At 41.3% G+C, this 20,098-nt stretch overlaps 1 protein-coding gene across 1 annotated transcript; it reads left to right on the forward strand.

The window, feature by feature from the left end:
• Positions 1-2,570: 2,570 nt before the first annotated feature.
• On the forward strand, positions 2,571-19,702 carry LOC104065089 (RPE-retinal G protein-coupled receptor). The gene is given in 8 exon segments (XM_054055617.1): positions 2,571-2,821; positions 5,703-5,859; positions 7,447-7,568; positions 15,515-15,601; positions 15,604-15,667; positions 16,564-16,681; positions 18,179-18,292; positions 19,210-19,702. Coding segments are annotated over 8 exon segments (882 nt in total). The 5' UTR covers positions 2,571-2,742; the 3' UTR covers positions 19,351-19,702.
• Positions 19,703-20,098: the final 396 nt, after the last annotated feature.

Consider the following 20,098-nt stretch of genomic DNA (forward strand, 5'->3'; position numbering starts at 1 on the left):
TTGTCTCCATAAATATCAAAACTTAAGGAGTTAATGTCTTCAGCAAGCTTATCATCCTTTGCACGTTTTCACTGACTCACATGAATACACGATCCAGGGTTATGTCTTATGTAAAAAGGAGGGAAAGGAAACAAATGCAGTTTGTTTATCAACTGGGAAAAGAACTATCATTAGTAGATTATATAAAATTCAAGAATTTATTCCCCATTTATGCCTCCTCTTGGCTTAAAGAAAACCCTTCATAACTTACTGAATTTAGCAGCTATATTGGACCTAATACTATCCCATACTATCCCAAAGAACTACTAGAAAACCAGCTTAACCCAGCATCAAAACCAGATACTGAGAGCTTGATACATAAAGTTTCTGTTGATACTCGTTGTACTTGAGTCTCATTCTGAACCACCACTGAAAATCTTGGCTGTGACTGACTTGTGTTACCAGATCAGCATTGATAAAATAGACATGGTCTAGACACAGAAATTTAAGACAATTGAATAAAAGCAGCCAACAGGTTCAAAATATTTGTTCTAATAAAGATTTGTTAAATCTTTAACAAATTGGGGTAGACTTCCACAGAAAAGATAGTTTTGGAAGGAGCAAAGCCTGCACCACATACTTTAATACACACCACAAAAAAAACACCGACAGTGTAACACATTTGGGAGGTTTGTTTGGGAGTAATGGAAAAGTACAGCAGCAGCAATCAAAAGTACCCAACAGCCTTCACGAGGGCAGTTCACACAATATCTGTGTCCTTTATCTGCAGTCTAGAAGAGCTGTGCAGCTTTATGGTGACAAGCATTACAATGACCATTTATTTTCAAAACAATCACACTAAAAAGATTTACAGCACGTTTACAAGATCTAGTACTAATTTTTTGCAAGAACACACAATTGATCACTATTAAAACACAGGCTTAGATCAGTCATTTGCCCTGCTACTAGGTAGGTTTGTCACCTTTTTTGTCATCAAGACATGTAGGTGAGCGAAAGGCAAACATAACGATGGATTTATGTGGTGCAATGTAATTTTGTTCTGCTTAAACCAAACATCTGTATAGCCTAACAGATATCATGCCCTCCTGAATTCTACTTCAAAATCCAAGAGCATATCTATCAAGCAATTACTTACATCAAAACCAGCTGTAAATTGAATGCCAGAAAGCAGAAAACACAGCAAGGTGGTTCCACAACAGCCTTGAAGTTCTGATCAGTTCTCCAGGGCATCCACAAACACAGATTTCAGGAAAACTGCAAAAAATCCACCACTGTCTTCAACCAAGTCCCCTGACTGCAAATACACCTCCACTCCAGGAGAGCCATGAACAAGCTCTGTCCACTTCTGAAGCAAATTCACTTTAACAGACATCTCAGTCACCAAGAGCCAGGCCAGCACAACGTGGCATCTGATCTAGGGGATATCCCTCATGCTTCAGCTCCCTTTCTGCTCCCATTTTGCTGTACAGCTCCAAAGATGTAGAAAGCAGCAACTATCATGCTAGTAGCGTCTTGTTGTTGCAGCAATGAGTAGGTTTGTGGAAAAGTAGTAGGGAACAAGAAGAAAAACAAAACAATGGCACTAAAAAAAAGGAATAAAGTACCATTAAAAGAAAACAACCCTATCTAGTAGTTATCGTAGCTATTGTTACTCTAAACATAGGTTAAAAATTGAGAAGTATGACCAAGCTGATCACTTTTAAGGGACAGGCATTGAAAATTACATAAATAATAGTTGTTTAGCTAAAAAAAGTACCATTTTTTTGTTTGGACTCTGAAAGATGCTGTCATCATTCTGCAGAAGCCAGCATTCAAATTCCCAAAGACTTAGTTAATCAACCAGTAGTACAAGAAAGCAAAGGAAAATGGTTGACCTCCTGGGAAATGACACGGCTGTGCACATCTCAGATCCATCGTGTAGTTTGCTTATGGTAGAAAGTCAGCCAGCAGCTAAGGATTCAGAGGCTGGACAAGCTGCATGTTGCATATACTCCAGAGCCACTCTACACCAAGACCCCAAGTCCTCAAACACTCCAAAAGGGCAGTAAGGTAATTCCTGTGAGCCCTCACCACTAGGCAACTCGTACATCCTTGTATGCCCGAGACCCAAAATCAGTAATTTGTGTTTGCCTTTACCTAGGCTGTGCCACTGTGCACCTTAATTTGAGCTTCGGATATGAAGAAGAGATATGTTAAGATATAGAAGAGTCATCGCCAGAAAAATACACTGGCCAGTCTCTGAAACAGGAGTGAGAGGAAGACCTATATGCTACAGTAATTCTTGGTTCGTACTTTTCCCCTAATTACCAATTTAATGAGTGCCCCTTTGTTTTTCAGGTCACTCCCCAATTATATATTACATGTTTTCTTAGTTCCACAACCTTTAATTCTTTTCCAGCGTTGCAGAATTAACTGGACAGGGTTCTTAATCTTGTCTCTACAAAGAACTTGTTGTAATTGCAATGAATGCTTTCATTTTGCTGGTGTCTGAAATACGATTTGCAGGGGAAGGGGGAGTGCGGGTTGATGCTAGTCCCATCATTAATAACATTCTTGCAGGGATTGTAGTGGTGGGAGTAAAAACCCCAAAGCTTTTATGTAATAATAAGCATGTGTCTGCACGTGAACTGCTCCTTTAAGAAGCCTTGGGCTAGTGGAAGAAGGGGGATCCAGAGAAAAGACAGCCCTACAGCTGTATAACAGAGGGCAGAGGTTAACTTCGTTGGTATTTTTATCGCAAGTATGGTCACTGCATACCCTCTCCCTGAAGGCTTCACTGAATTAGAAGTGTTTGCCATCGGCACCGCCCTGCTGGTAGAAGGTAAGCTCAGAACAAGACCTTAGCAGCAATAAGAGTTTTGCCCTTATTATTCCTGGTGGGAGGGGGAAGGAAAATTGAAATGAACAGTATTTGTGGTACACTGACTCAAACCCGTGGTGGTTACTGTATCTACATTACCAGAACTTCTGCCGAGTACTTCAGGATGAGCTGCAAGCTGTTTGCAGCGAAGAGCTGCTCTGTATACATAGCTGCCCTATAGTGGAGAAGTGCTTGCTACCTAGCTTTCATATCAAGAATTTGGGATGCAAGATTGTGTTGTTGACTTTTAAAGGCAATTTTGTCTTTCTTGAGAGAAAGATGTTGAAATGGCCAATGACCTCTCAATAAAATTGGCCTGCTTGTTTTGGGCTGATGGATGGCTTGTAATCAAAGATGTTCAAAATAGCCTGTGAACTATTAGCGTACATCCAGGTAGCGTGGTAGCACTGAAGTTAATGGCTGTTGAGCAAATGTAACAAACAGAATATACTTGAATGATATTCAAAACTTCTCAGTGTTAAAAAGCAAAATTTGAGTTAGGAGACCATATTTGTTTAATTTAGAAAACATGGGATTTTCTTAAGGTATGTGTCGCTTTGAGAGACTGCAACAAAAATGTGAATTTTTGTCTACCTGGCAGCTAAAGAGGACAGTCTCGTAGCTAGGATTATTTCTGTGTCAGTCACTGGTGTCTCTTCTGAACTACATCTCAATCAGAGCCTGGGACCCCATCCCTGCAGAACGCTGCTCAGCTGGGGATGGGCCCAACAGCAGAGAGGAGAGGCTGTAAACTCCATCAGAATGGAATAAATGCTCAACAGCCCACCCCACAAACATGGAGCTTGGGAGAAAGGAGGATGCTTGCCCTCTCCTTGCGGGAAGGTTCCGCTAGAAGACAGCATCACATCTCCCTGCAAAGGAAAGCTAAAAGAGCTGCATCGGAAACTCTTCCTTGGAAATCAGAAAGAGAGAGGAAAAAATCTTCTACTACTTGACCAGGGGCATTCTGCTGCCTAAACAGAATTCAGGGTTAAACCTGGCCAGCAGCCAGTAAGCCATCTGCAGGCCTGGCGTGACTTTGCACTTCATTACTGGGAGGGGAGAAGTGGCAGGAGGACAGGGACACCACGAGTGCTCACAGAGCCTGACAGCCAGTGTCCTGCCGGGAAACAGTGGTACCACATCCCTTCCAACCCACCCACCCCCACGGGCTGCCCCACTGGGGACCCGCAGCCTGTTGAAGTCAGTCTGGTACAGGCTGGTAACCTTCACTTAAAACTATGTGGTCTAACACATTCATGTTTTACTAAAAACATATTTCCTATGGGGTTTTAGGCAGAATGTGCCCAGTGGATTCGCAATAGCATTATCATCTGGCTTAGAAGATCAAACTAAATTGAAGATTAATTCTGTTTCTCAGAGACTGAGAGGAAGGCATGAACACCTTTTTTCTTGAGTTTCTATGTGCAGCTTGCAAAAAGTGCTGGGGAAGAGGAAAACCTTGCATTCACTTCATTAATGGGACATGTTTGCTGTTCTAAAATGAAAACTCAAAGCTTTTTTTTTTAAGCAAGTTCTCAGTTTGTACATTCATGCTAGCCTTCGAGAAAGCAGAGTGGGGCAAAGCCTGAGTCTTCCAAAAACAGGGGAAGCATAAAAAAATTTGATATAGTAATAACTCTCTAGCTCTACACTAAATATGGTCAACAATTTACCCTGTGGGTGGGAGGTAAGCTGACAAGGGGGTGAAAAAGAACAGCAGATCTCAAATGGCTGCAAATACTTGTCCTGGAAATATTTTGTTATATGTTGTGTAACAAAAGACGCACATCAGCTGTTACTATGGTTATGCCATCAGCCATTAACGCAATTAAGGGAGAAGCAGGATTTCTGACTAGAAAAAAATCATCCATCTTATGTAACTGCAGAATTAAGACAATGAGCATAAGTAACTTTGCCACTTTACAGAATTAGGGGATACGGGATTTTTTGCTGTACTACATTTCTCTTTCCAAGAAGAGCACAAAGAGAAAGGCATGCTGCCTCTCATCTGACTGAGACTTAGAGATGGGATGTTGAGTCAGAGCCTCATCAGAGCTACAATAATTCAGGTCATCTTTAAAAGGACATTAAAGGACAAAGCTTGGGTTTAAAAATCAGCAAAGAACAGGTTTCAGGGTGACACAGCTCCATGCTGCGTGAATAACTAGGGTTGCTTGGGTGCTGCTCTCTGAGGACCAACAGTAACTTATTTATTTAAATCTATCAGTGACTGATTTTTATAATTAGATTATTCCTTTCCATGTATAGTCTATTGACGAAGGACAGTAATAAGATTGAGCTGGTGTGATTCAAGCACTGTCGAGGTTAACCCTAGAAGGAAGCCCAAAGGAAGGCAAGCCGACAGAAATGCAGCTGAGGGATTTCTATGCTTGAACACAAAAGAATGTTACAATTTATAATAAAAAACATATTTCTCTACCAAAGACAGGTCTGGAAGTATGTGCAGCAGCAGCACATGCTGGCTGTCAGCTCCTCAGAAGCTGCCTCCTCTGCTACTCCCTTGCTCCGACCCATGATGGAGCTGGGCAAGGAGGTTACTCTATTAAAACCGAAGGCAGAATTACAAATCAGAGTAAATAATTCCTGCTCTGCATGACTGTCCATATTTTTGATGCAGTCTGAAGCACTGGTTTCTGCAGTCACCTATGACTTCTGTCCTGAAAGTCTTTGTAACATACACGCAGACTGTGCCCACTACAGACATTCCTCGTGCATGAGTTTCCACAGTAATTATTGTTCTCTCATTAAAGAAAACAGCAGTATATTGCAGATATTTTCCATTTCCAGCTGATCTATGACAAACAATTCTGTATTTCAGCCCTGCTTGGTTTCTGTCTGAATGGCTTGACAATTATTTCTTTCCGAAAAATCAAAGAACTCCGAACACCCAGCAATCTGCTGGTTCTCAGCATTGCACTCGCTGACTGCGGGATCTGCATCAATGCATTCATCGCTGCCTTCTCCAGTTTCCTAAGGTATATTTTCTTTTTCCTAAAGATGCTCAGAAAAAACACATGAAAATTAACAGCTTAAGTTCCAAGAGGTCAAATTAATTGACTCTCTATAATAGCATACCACCTAACAAACCTTCCCATTCTCTCAATCTGAAACAGCAAAAAAACTCTGAATAGTTTTACCAAGCAAGTAAAAAAGCAGACTTTACTGCATATAATCATTGACAGATTTTAAGGCTGATAATAGAAGATATTTAACTGCGCAGCTTTACCTGTGTTTATAGTAGCTACTCAAATATCAAAATAGTAGTACATTTTCATTTGACAAACTCTAGACTGGCTCCAAATTTATCTGCAGGTCTTTCTGTTTTGTTATGAAAAATGCAGATCTGTTAGCAAGGAGTTCACATTAGTTATGACACATTTGATTTTCCACATTTTCACATGTGTCATTTAATCAGAGGACAAAAACAAGCATTTCAGTGAACAATTACAACAAGCAAATCAGAAGCAAACCATACTCAAAAAACCCAGGACCCTACAAATAACTGATGAATAATTCCACTTAAGTAGCACGTCTTTAAACCTTGGAAATACCTTTAATAGGCAACGGAAATACATTTCAAGCCAGAATGTGACTATTTTATTCTCTCTTAATGGAGATAAAAACATTTTTGTAAACAAGTAAATAAGAGCAAATAAGGCCTTATTCAACACTATTTTACCTCCTGTATAGATCACCCATTTCAGACACTTACGTGTCACTGAAATCTATAAAGATACCTTTATTGGACTTAGCCAAAAAGCTTAAGTCAGTATATCAAAATGAGCTTGGTTTTAACAGTCGCAGGACCCTTTCCTGTAAATAGGAGCAGGAAGTTTCCCAGCCTCCCAAAACGTCAGCTACCACCTGTTCAAAAGGACTTCCTTGGTAGTCTCCTAATTAATTGTACTGGCGTTCTGTAAATGCACAAGAAAAGAGATTGATGAAGGTTTCTGTCTCCAGTCAGCTTTATAAGCACTAGAGACAGGTTAGATGAACAAAGAGAGGAAAAAAAGCCATGGCTCCTTGCCTTGGGTGACAGGATACTGAAGGCACATGTTAACAGATGTCTGCTGCATGAGACCACCTCAGGGTTCTTTTCATACTAAGTCTGCAAAGACATTTGGAGGCCTCAGTCTTGCTATCAGGAGTATTTTTATTCATTGTGAACATGTCTACTCTGTTTCATGGTGAATGCTGACTTTCCAAGAGGTTATTTCTCATTGGTACTCCACATGTTGATGAATTGGCTGCTGCCAGAGCGTGCAAATTTTGAAGATATGGATAATTAGATGAAATTTTTATTTCAAATAAAACTTTCCAACACATACATGAAGGTTCTGTTTTTTCTCCATATTAAGAGCAAAAACAGCTGTTGTACTATATCAGACACCACAGCAAAACATGCTAGCAAATACCTGCAGGCAACCACAGTAAGAGCTTTTACAGCGTTTCCAGAAAGCACATGCACAGGCTATCATTTTGCCCTCTCCATTAATGCAATTTCCAAACATGTCCTCACCTTTTTCTATAATTTTCTTAATGAATTCCTTGTTTGTTGACAGATACTGGCCCTACGGCTCTGAAGGCTGTCAAATTCATGGATTCCAAGGCTTCTTGACAGCACTAGCCAGCATCAGCTCCAGTGCTGCAGTCGCCTGGGACCGGTACCATCACTACTGTACAAGTAAGGGCTGCAATTTATCTTGCAACTTTGCCCAGATTCTACCATAGTGCAGCTTGCTTAGATTTCAGAGGCTCAAAGAAACCACATATTTACTATCTGCGTATCTTGTAAGTTTGTCTTATGCACTAGAGATAGAGCAAATAAAAATCAGTCTCTATAAAGGACCTTTTCCCCTAGAGATTTCCCACTAACCAACACCCTTCAAGAGATATTTACTCTTCCAGATCACATCAAGTCCTGACCCTCTTGTCACACTTTCATGTTCTCCATATATATTGTTCAGTGTCCCAACAAAATCCACCTCCTCACATTGAATTAAAATCATGCACCTTGCGCTTCCATCCAATACCCTGCTGCGTAGCAAACAGATCTTCAAGCCCATGCAGGATTTACTAATTACAGATAAATTTCACGTAGCTAGAAGCTGCTTCTACAGATACAGCAGCTGGAACCGAGCCCGCAGCAAAGCACTTTCACAGAGGTACAGTTGGGCAGACGGAGTCCAGCAGCCCCGTTGTGAGATGCACAGGCACCTTGGGGCACAACAGCAATTTGTGGGACTTCCAGACCCCATTATGAAGCCTGTGACTCAGTACATCTGTTCCCAAGCCAAGAACAAATTATCTGCAAGTTTCAATAAAAGTGGCAGAGATTTTTAAGTACTGGCAAGGGGAGGAATATGTTATTTTTCTTCTCTTAGTGAAGGTAGTTTTGGGGTTTTTTTTGTTCTTCAATTTAGTTTTTAACTAGCTCTGACACCTTAGCTGGACTTAATGGCAATCTAAATATTAGACAGGGAGACCAAACCAAGAAAAAGTCCACAAAAAAGGGAAATGTATGAAAGAGTATTTTTCATTTAGGTACAAAGCAGAGATTGACAGGATTGTCAAATATATGGATTTACAGAGATAGATAGGCTGGTTTTTTTGTTACAGAACTACCTCCCAAACTTTGGTGCTCCTGGAGTTATGCATTCATGTAAACGAGTGGAAACTTCCGCTGATTAGTCTCCAGAGACACCAAGTCCAACTGGCAAACTGTTAGGATTTGTGCTGAGACTCCAGCTGTGCTCCAGCCACCACTGCAATCGAGGAGAACAAGGGAATAACTATTCTTTAGCACAGGTGTCAGGAAGCACAAAGGGCACTTATCTGCTTAAAACACACCGCAGCCTTGTGAGCACTGGCGCTGGCAAGATCTGCCTTCTTCTGAATATGGTCCACATGGATAATATTTCCTTTTGTCTAATAAGATAGACTTGTGCTGTCTGCTGTATGAATGCTTTCAAGGGGCCTCGCCTCCCCCAAACATCAATTTTCACAGCAGTTTAGTACCTGTCATCCCCACTTTCTCCAGGTACTCCTAAGTAGCTGATGTTTTAGAAGTTTTTAGGAAAGGACTAAGTGACAATCAGGATATACAATCTCATCATCCTCATTAGGAAAAGGGAAAGAAACATGATACAAATTTATTCTGAAATGACATCTTAGCACACAATGATGCTAGGAATGCCCTACTCTGCACTATTTGGCCATTTTGGCTTGTGTGGGAGCTCTGCTACCCAGGAAAAATGAATGAGTTTTACCATACAGATCTGCATCTTTCAATTTCCTGCTAAAGCCAGGCTCTCTCCAGAGAAGTGAGGATTCCAAGGCACCTCATACAACCTCCCTATCTCCAAAAAATTGTGTCCCTTTGGCAATGTTGATAGACAAAGGCAGTTCTCCTTTTCTTGCTCTAAAGCACAGGTTGCTCAGACCATTCACAAAATATTTTCTAAATGAAAGTGTAAAAGTAGGCTGGGGAAGAAACGGATGAGCTGCAAGCACTTCAGTCCCTCCGCTCTTAGCATCCAACAATGCCCTTCAGGCATGGTCTCCATGCGATTAAAGCAGCATGTGTTAAAACACACCCAGAGCACACAGTGAAGGCATTCAAACTGATGATCCCGTTGAGAGTGGAAAAGTTGACATTTTTTTTCCACAACTTTTGTAAAGAATTCAGCTAGGGCAAGGAAATGGGGTTTTTTCATGTCCGAAAGCCCCAAATAATTCAAGCTGTAAGCTAAATCCCTACCAACACCCTTTGGACACTGAAATGTGTCTGGAGTTGGAACAGTAGCATCTGTATTTTACAAGAAAGAGAGCCTGAAAATAAGCATGTCTGTGGAAAGACATTTTACTTCTGCAACATTGACTTTAATGCTTTCATGTCATGCACTCCTTCAGTCAAGAACACAGGGAAAGACACCCTTAGGGCACAAGACTCTTTACTTTGCACAAATTGTTACTTACTGATGGCCAAACATTGCTGCTATTACTGAAAATTTGAACAACGAAACAGAAACAAAGACAAAAACCCAGAAGGTTTTCAAAGCTTATGCTCTGTGGCTATTCCAGTAAAACCAGTCACTTCTAGTTTCATCCTTCACATGCTGATTGCAAGGAATATTAAGTCATTTCATAGATATGTTATACCAAGCCTACAGGCTATGCTGAGTTCTCAATCCATACATTAAACTCCTGTTGACACTGGCTCGAATTGCATGCCCGTACAGAAGGTACAAAATGCCTTTGCCTAAAAAAATAAAGGTACCGACATTTTATCTCGATTCCCTGGCAACTGGTACTCCTTGCAGACTCAAGTGCATCATCACCAATGTTTTTATGTTCTAACAGTTTCCAAGAAAATCTTTGTTGTGGCATTCCTCAGCTCAACACTTGATTATAGACTATGCATATTTCTGCATAAAGATCATCCAGTTCCAACCCCCCTGCCATGGGCTGGGACACCTTCCACTAGATCAGGTTGTATCAAGGTAGACATTGTCAGTTCTCACTTCCTGGCCACTCAAATGTGGAAAATATCCCAAATTTGTTTGTAATGTAGCAAAGGAGGAAGGAAGCAGCAGCCTGAGAGATCTCACTGAACCTGGGACCAGACAGGCAGAGGGTAGCTGGTGGGCAAGCCAGGGGGTCAGCAACCTGACAGCACAGAGGCACCTACAGCTGAGATATCTTTGTTGAAGGCATTTCAATCTAATGCGTGATTCATTTTGTTGAAAGGGTAGCAAGCTGCCATGAGAGATTACGGAGAGGGGAAGGATCCTGGTCTGTTTCTTTCCTTTTGTAACTACAGCATATAGTTTTAGTTTTAAAAGGAAAGAAAAATCTAGAAGATTTTACACTTGCATTTAAGAATTGAGGGGAAATGGAAAATCTAATTATTTATATCAGCAATCTTGTCAATGTTAGAAGAGAAAAGATGAACAAAATCAGCAGGGATTTTGCAGCAGCATTCAATTTCAAGAAGTAGAATTGCATGATTTTATCTAATCCTTAACATTCAAGGAGATGTAGGTTGTTATATCAGTAGTCAAAGATTGGCAAATTACCATTTGCTCCAATTGCAGCTGTCAACTCAGTCAAATTAGGAGCCTGCCCTTACCTCCTGCCACACTTGCTGCAGCCACCCCACCACCCTTCCTTCATCCAGTCTTGCACCTGCACCCTTTTCCCTGACAAAATGCCAGTTTATTCACATCTTGCATTTCCACTAAAAAGGAGGCAATCGCCAAACAGATCATGGAGAACCACATCAAAAAAAATAACAGAGTAAAAATATACCTCAAATAGATTATTTCAAGAGCTTTTTCTAATGATTTACACAAAAGAAGCTGTTACGCAGTGCAGCTTGCTTATTCCTAAAAAAAATTACTACTTGTGAGCACCAGAGACTGCAAATAATTTGCAGACCATAAGCAAGGAAAAGGGACCTCCCCCCATCCTAGAAAATCTTGTTGATTTTTTGTTTGAGAAATTCCCTGCAAACACTAGCCTGAACTCTAGTTCAAAGGTAGCCACTGCAACAGAGATGACATTTGCTCTGTGAAATTCAGCTAAATGTTTGACCAATTTGTAAATTAAAAAAAACCTGAATTTATAAATGACCCCATAGGCTAAAGATGGAGAAATAGTTTGTGATTGTATCACACAAAACTGGCCAGTGTAATCAAAAGGATTGTTCAGTGTTTTACATAGCACTTCCTAAAATTTAAACTACTGACATCACAGTTTTAGTAATCTTTAAACACCAGGGGGTTTTGTGTTTGTAAGAGGTTTGTTTGTAAGAGGTTTTTTTTTTTGGTTGGTTTTTTGTTTGTCTGTTTCACTTCTGAAGTAATTACAGAAGCCATTTAAAATCCCTTATATTATATTTCACTGTATGAAAAAAAAAGTTTCCCTCTTGCTTTCCAGGGAGAGAAAGCCAGAGCACAACAGTGATTAAACTTAATAGGACCAAATTACCAGCACTGGGCCCTAATTAGGAATTTTATCCTTAAGCATATGCTGACCTCCACATACACATTTAACTGAATTAGGACCTACATGGCTATTACATTAATTTTATCAGATAAAAAAGGCAATGAAACTAAAGTAATGGCCTGCTTTGCACAAAGAACTGAACTGCTCTCAACTTGCTCTCTTGCTGCCACCTTCTCAGAGGAGAACGTTTTTGCCATGTGAAGGGAATGCAATTCTTTCACTGTTCTTGTACTAAGTATTTTTTCCTAGGTAAAACTAAAATAACATCATTTGTTTAATTTCATATTCATACATCTTTAGCTACTTCTGTTGTGTCATTAGATGTTTTGTGAGGGCCAAGAGGCAGCCAATTTCATTGGGACTATTTCACCATTATTCTCACTTAGCAAAAGGCCAAATCCAAAATGAAAAATATTAATTTTGTCAGTTCTGACTCTCTTTTCTAGCGTCAAAATGGGACTTCCTAAATGAAGAGAGAGAAGTTAGGAACTCGGCTCCAGAGAGATGAGCTTTGCAAGGGCAGGCTGCCACGACACACCTGGTGCCAGACTCTGATTGCATGGTCCTTTTCTTCTACATCTAATTAAAAAAAGGGCTTTTCCTAACACCCATAGAAAAGTAAAATATACTATTTTTCAGTTTTTCATTTAAAAAAAAGGCAGAAATGTTAAAGCAAAAGACTGGGACAATACAGAAAACAATAAGTTAATAGAAATTGAGAAACGTCCTCAGGCTCTGTTCCCCGTGGCCCTGCCAGGCACCTTCCCAGCTGCAGCAGAGGGAGAACCACGGCAGGGCACTGCCACCAAAAGCACAGGGAGCTTTCCTTACTGTCCTACAACTGCACTTTTCCTGATAAAAGAATTCAACATTGAAATGTTCATCAAAGCCACTCTTGATGGAAAATATTTGAAAGCCATTTCAGCAGAAGGCTTTACAACTTTTTATTGTATGCATGCACCACCGCTGGTAGCGCTTGAGGCGAGAGCAAAGACGGCATCAAGAGAGTGGGCACTGTGAAAGACCCCAGAGACGGTGGGAGCTGGTGGAGCGAGAGCTTCCCCTGCTTTCTGTGCGAAGTGAAAGCAAGGAAGGCGAGACTTCTGCCACACACACTCCAATGCATGCAGACAGCTAGATTAGCCACTTTCTGTCAGTGCAGGCACCTACGAGCTGCCTTCAGCACGCCACCAGCACCATCACCGAGGAGAAACTGTGTCCATGCAAAGGTCTTTTCCTTACATGCAAAGCTCCATAAAGCGCCAGTGTCCCCAGTGACACCGAAGTGCCTCAGTTATGGCACATCACGTTTTGACACCTTCAAGATATTGCAATAGTCCATGAAGAGAAAGGATGGGTAGAAAAAGGTTTCTGCTACAAGATACTATAAAAAATAATTGGCATTAACTATTTTATAGGACTTGCTTAGAAACAAAGAAAATCCAAAGATTTAGTTTGCTTTTTCAGAAGATCAGGAGGGCTTACCAAAACAGTATTCCCAAAGCAATGAAGCTACTTTTGGCACGAGCTTGATTTAAAATAAACACAATTTCGATCCAGGTTGCAGTGCAGCTGCTTTTGATAAAGTCTTTAAAAAGTTGCTGGAACACGTAAAACAAAAACACTGACAGCTTGCATAATAAGCTTTGTCCTGACGAATTCCCAAGTTACAGTTGCGCAACACTAACATGTAAGAGCCACTCTGTAGAATAGAAATAGAAACCTTGGAAGAGTAACAACTAACATGCTTGTTTAAGCATATATGTAAGTAGGATTTAGTACTGAAAGGTACAGTGTTGTTTACATTGCTTCTTGGGACTGGAATATTAAGAATAATTACAAGTCACTAAAAAGTTTGACTCTTATTTCTAGTCCCCTAAAATCAGAAACTATTGCTTTATTTTCATCTATGCCATTCCACAGTCATATTATATCAGTACTACACAGCAATATTTGAGCCTGTGCAGTCAAAGTATGGCTATGTAGGAATCAAAAAAACACAGATATTAGTCACTATCATTCTCTGTTAGTAATTATTAAAAAATAATTGCTTAAATGACTGAAAAAAACAGACTTTTTTGGTAACTATGATATTAAAACAGAGGATTTACTCAAAATGGTTTGGTTTTTTTTACTTTTTCTTTGGTATTTCAACTGCAGAGTGTACACTTGTGTTTTCCCATACTAATTTTTACTTAACACCCACACAAACAATTTTTCCAGGTTGGTTTTTAATACAACTTAAGCTCTAATTCTTATCCGTGAAGAATCTTTGGGAGATAAGAAAAAGGACAGAGGACATCATTGCTGTAAAGGGCAATTTCACTAATGCACCTACTTTATTATTCAGCATAAACAGGGACAGTACAAGACAAAATAGCTACTGTAGAGTTTCCAGTTCTTCCTGGGGGCGCTGCCACATGGGGATCTCGAGCCTGTGCAGCCTCACATACTCCCCAACCACGGCCTCACCTCACCTCACGCATCGTGCCTCCTATTGCTCGCCTTTGCAAGAAAGGTCAGAATTGGCGTGAATCTTCTTGATGCTGCCGTTAAGGGCAGACAGAAAGATTGCTTCCCAGCCTCAGTGCAAATTACATCATTACTCCTCTCTAATGGGAGATTTGATTAGAAAGCAGTAGTGGGCGAAGTCACAGTGCTTCTTGCGGGTGCAGCTGGCGTCATGGGCTATTCAGCATGAGCATGATTACGGATGTTAGCCTCGATAATGAAATTATCCAGGCCTTTTTACACACAAGCAGCGAGGCTAACACGATGTCCCACAGCAGCAGAGAAGCCTGCCTGCCTTCTCCGTGAAGAAATACTTCCTGTGTTTTCTGAAGTTTCCAGTCTTTCATTTCATTCATTGACCAGTTCCAATGGTAGTTATGGAACTGGATGAGAGACACAAATGATCATTTCTATTATAAAATTAGAGGAAAAAATACTAATACTGAGCTTCACATTTCCTGTTCCAGGCTCCGCAATGATCTTCAGGACAGAATAATTTGGCCAGCAGTATTTTTAGAACAAGATCTGTGGTCAGGTTGTGTGTGTCCCTGCCCATGGCAGGGGGTTGGAGTTATGAACTTTAAGGTCCATTCCAACCAAACCATTCTATGATTCTAAGATTCTAGGATATTGATGAGCAGTGATTTTAAAACAGAGAATATTTAATAATCACACACACCCTGCACATGCAGTCACACTTCTGACCTGACAGTTCCTGCAGCAGGGCTCTAGTCCTTCAAACACCACTCATTGCACCACCCTGCACCTTCTACTCTATGCCTCATCTGAGTCTTTAAATGCCTTCCCAAGACAATAATGACTACATTTAACTGCATCTCCAGTGTGGTACAAAGCTGCGAAGCAACACAACCTTTCAGAAGTTCAATTTTCTGATTCCTGAAGTCTAAAATCTTTCTCCAAGAAAAGAAGAAAAATCTTTCTCCAAGATTTTATGCAAGGTTGGCTCAGGTCAGCTTCAGGCTACCAAACACAGACAACTGCTTGCTTCTGCCAGGGGCCAGAGGACTGGGCTCTGGGCCCCATGGAGCCACATAGCTTTGCCCAGTGGTTTTGTTCTGGGCATGGAGACTCACTTTTCTCTTCCTGCAGGGAGCAAGATGCAGTGGAGCACAGCCATCTCCATGATGATGTTTGCGTGGTTGTTTGCTGCCTTTTGGTCCGTGATGCCCTTGCTGGGGGGGGAGAATATGACTACGAGCCTCTCCGAACCTGCTGCACACTGGACTACAGCAAAGGGGACAGGTGAGTACTGCTACTCCCTCACTCCTAGTCATCTGTAAGCTGCGGCTTTTCTGGGTTTAGGACTTGAATCTCTTTAAGGATGGTTTTAGGTTTGCGCAGTCCAGCACTGAAAGCTGTTGCCCCAATCTACTCCACACTGGTACAGCCCCACCTTGAGTGCTGCATTTAGTTTTGGGTACTACAGTATAAAAAAGATACAAAACTACTGGACAGTGTCCAGAAGAGGCCACAAAGCTGGTGAAGGGTCTAGAGGGGAAGCCATATGAGAAGCAGCTAAAGATACTTGATCTGTTCAGCCTAGAGAAGAGGAGACTGAGGGTAGACCTCATCGTGGTCTACAGCTTCCTCACAAGGAAAGAGGAGGAGCAAGCGCTGATCTCTTCTCTCTGGTGACCAATAACAGGACCCAAGGGAATGGCAGGAATTTGTGCCGGGGAGGTTTAGGTTGGATATTAGTCACCCAAAATGTGGTGGGGCACTGGAACAGCCCCACAGGGAAGCAGTCATTGCACCAAGCCTGACAATATGCCAGAAGCTTTTGGACAACCACCTCAGGCACATGGTGTGAAGGTTGGGGTTGTCCTATGCAGAGAGAGGAGCTGGACTCAATGATCCTTGTGGGTCTTTTCCAACTCAGGATATTCTACAGTTCTAGGGATGCTTAGATTTAGAAACCAAACACCTGCTGTGATTTTCTGCAAAACTATCCATAACACACAAAAGAGCATGACAACTTGCTCATCCTTCAGCAAATGCTGCACCTAAAACACATTGACAAAGCCAATTTGGGCAATTTTTAAAATATAACTTGATGGATATTTACAGCAAGTTTACAAATATGGCCTGGAAAAGATTAACCACCTCTTCTCTCCCTTCCCCTTCCTCACTCTTTCCAGGAACTATATCACATTCCTTTTTGCTCTGTCCATTTTCAATTTCATAATCCCGGGCTTCATCATGCTGACATCTTATCAGTCCATACACCAGAAGTTCAAGAAAACTGGGCAGTATAAGGTAAGAAAGCTTTCTCACCCCTTTAATCACCTTGCCAAAATAGGGCTGCATCCAATAGAGACAAGATCATCAAAAATCCATTTTCTTTCATAGAGGCTTTGGCTCAGCAACTTCTATGCTAACTCTCCAGTCTTAATAGAGTAGGAGAGTCCACTAGAGCAGGATAGGGCCACCCAAAACATTTGTAGAAACCCTATACTTTCAGATTTCAAGATTTGACCAGCCAGCCATATCTGCCCCAAACTAGTGCTGTAAACGATCCCCCATCAAAACAGAGTTCAGGCTAGTGACCCCAAGGATTCCCCTCCACCAGCACCGGTCCAATTCCAGTCACAAAACAAACATGCAGCATGTGGAATATTTGCTAACAGCATATCAACATTTACCCAGAGAACCTTCTCAGGAAGGATCATTATCTCCTGCTTTGCTACAGGCTCTTATCACTGAGAAAGTCGGGCAGAACTGCAGCAGTGCAAGGAAACACACAGGCACCCCAGGGGGGAAGAAGGGCCTTCCTAAACACACGTGTTTACACTTGGCTGAGGAAAATCAGAAATCTCTGAGCTAGAAACAAAGGAATACTCTGACATGCCAGTTTATGGGAGTGTAACATGGTGATTATATGAGTTGTTTCCTTAGGTGCAGGCTGCAGCCTGGGACACGATGCACGGCTGGCAGGCACAGCCCAACTCTTGCTCTCAGTGAAGGCAGTCATTTCTCAAGGGAGATGTTATACCAGCAAAGAGACATTCAGGCAGACTGTTTTGTAGCTGTTTGGAATATATGTGTGCTTTCTACATATTTAAGAAATCTAAGTGTTCATTATTATATCTATTACCATTATTTTAGTGAGTTTATGCAATAGCATGCAATTTCTTCCCTATGATGCTCTGTAGCTGTGCAGACAAGTTACAAAGGAGAAAATTTAAGGATGAAATTTTCACTTCGCTGTTCATTAATATTTGAGGCACTTGGGAACAGTTTGCCATGAACGCTACGAATGAAGCGCTAGCATGAAGGACACAGGAATCCTACTAACATGACACAGATGCCACTGCATCATCGTCACACTGCCATAGTAGTGGCTTCACAGTTTGTTGCAAGACCCTCTAAGAAGTCAACAAAATATCATTCCTTTTCATCTGTTTTTAAAATTACACTTGCCCTCCTTCCTTGGCAGTAGTTATCAACCATGACTTTTATGTCTAGCGCACACACCCCAGTTTAGCTGATCTACCATCAGGAGCTTTGTCACCTGTGCCCCGGAGCATCTGAAAGCCCTTGGGAAGGGCTTTGGGGCTGGCTCCACAGGCAGACCTTGACGCAGACAGCTGTGTTTGCACACCTCAACAGCAAAGCAGTGATGATACAGCAAATCCTGCTGGCCGGTCCTTTCCTGCTACTGAACACAAACCATGGCCTCATAGATCTGTCCCATCCACTTATTGCACCATGTGGTTGTGAAACACAAAGGAATTTCTTGCTCTTGTTTTTCAGTTTAATACTGGTTTGCCGTTGAAGACACTGGTCATTTGCTGGGGTCCCTACTGTCTTTTATGCTTCTATGCAGCAGTTGAAAATGTGATGTTCATTTCACCAAAATACCGCATGGTAGGTTTATGCTACTCAAAGGAATTCAGACAATTACATTCTCTCCTTACTCTCCCCTCTCCCCATTCCTATGGAATAATGACGATTTACTCACAACTGGATTCACCTATTATACACAAGTTGATCATTTCCTTAAAGCATTCTGTTCATCTAATACTTTTAAGGCAAAACAGCTAAGAACAGTGATACAGAAGGCATTGTATTACTGCTCTGATCAAGAAACAATTTAGGAAGTCAGAGGGGGTTCTTCAGCAGTCAGTCAGGGTTCTGTAGCCTGTACCGCTTCGTGGCTTGCAGGATCTTTGTGTCCTTCCAGAGTTAAATACCAGCACAAAATTGAAAGTTTTTAAGAGGCTGTCTCATTCATTTTTCTGAATACTTTTCTCAGGAAACTGCAATTGATCACTCTTAAGGTTATGTTGCCTCTTACACTGACTCCTTTCCCCCCCCCCCCCCCCTTTTTTTTTTGGCTACAAGTCTTGCCCCCAGGACTGCCTCTGGGACTCTAATGTCACAAACCTTTTAACTTTCATTCAGTCCAAAAAAATCAGCCCAGTTTCAGGTCACTGAATGCATTACTGTAGTCGCTATCAGTATCCCACATAAAATATTATTTTAGCAATAGAAGCCCACTTACCCATCAAAAGCTGTCCATGACACTCATCCTAAGTGTTTGTATCTGCTCTCAACCGAAATATCACAGTTTCAGGCAATGCTGACCTAAATTCTTTCTCCTGGCATCTATAATTTCCTGAGCAAGGGTCTCCTACTGACCAAATTGCTTTTGCCTCTCATCATTCTGTAGCAAGCTACTGCCATTGGAGACAGATATTTGTTTGGGAAACAGCTGTGGCTGAAATCAGCCCATCGGCTTTGCAGTACATTTTGCTAATAATAAATATTTTGTTTCACAACAGATTCCTGCCGTTATTGCCAAGACTGTGCCAACAGTGGATGCCTTTATATATGCCCTGGGGAATGAGAACTACAGAGGTGGAATATGGCAGTTCCTCACAGGGCAGAAGATTGAGAAAGAAGTTGATAACAAAACTAAATAAGCCATTATGGTATTAAGCCAAATTAATGCATGTACATCACTGAAAGCAAAACAGTAGAGGAAACTGCATTCTGAAGTGTACGTGTAAAGGTGGTTCCACATTGGAAAGGCTGTGCCTTGGCTACAAGCAATGAAGTACCGAAAGAAAGCCCTCCAGATAACCACCCAAACCATCTCGAGCTGCTTGTCAAACAAGCTGCCTTAAACCTGTGTTGATTGTCATCAGTCTCATTTTATATGGCACTGCAAATAAACTATGTGCTGGAAAGCATTTTTTTTTTTCCTGATACACTAACATAAAAGCTCAGTAAATTAACTGAAGTAGGGCATTAGTTTGACTGAGGCCTCCTCAAATCAGTTTGTGCAGTCTGTCCATATGGTAACGTCTGGATTACTAAAAATTAAAGTAGTACCCAGTATTACACCACGTCTGTATAAATAGCTTGTTCATCTGAACAATGCATTCTCAACGCACCCAAAATGGGAATTCCCAGGTTTCTACAATGAATCTGCCATCTTGATTCTATAAAAATCATTTCAGTGGGCATTTCACCCCAGTAAGGAATATTAGGCTTGGCTCTTATTCAAATAAATTGTGACATTGAGCCTCGTCAGACACTGAACTGCATCAGATTTTGCAGCAACTGCTGGCCAGGACAATCAACAAGCTCATGGTCAATCATAAATGCATCCACCCTTTTATCAAACACTGAGCAAAAACTAAAGGGAGGTACTGGTCAGATTCTGTT

Source organism: Cuculus canorus, unplaced genomic scaffold, assembly GCF_017976375.1.
Source record: "Cuculus canorus isolate bCucCan1 unplaced genomic scaffold, bCucCan1.pri scaffold_134_arrow_ctg1, whole genome shotgun sequence".
Classification (NCBI taxonomy): Eukaryota; Metazoa; Chordata; class Aves; order Cuculiformes; family Cuculidae; genus Cuculus; species Cuculus canorus.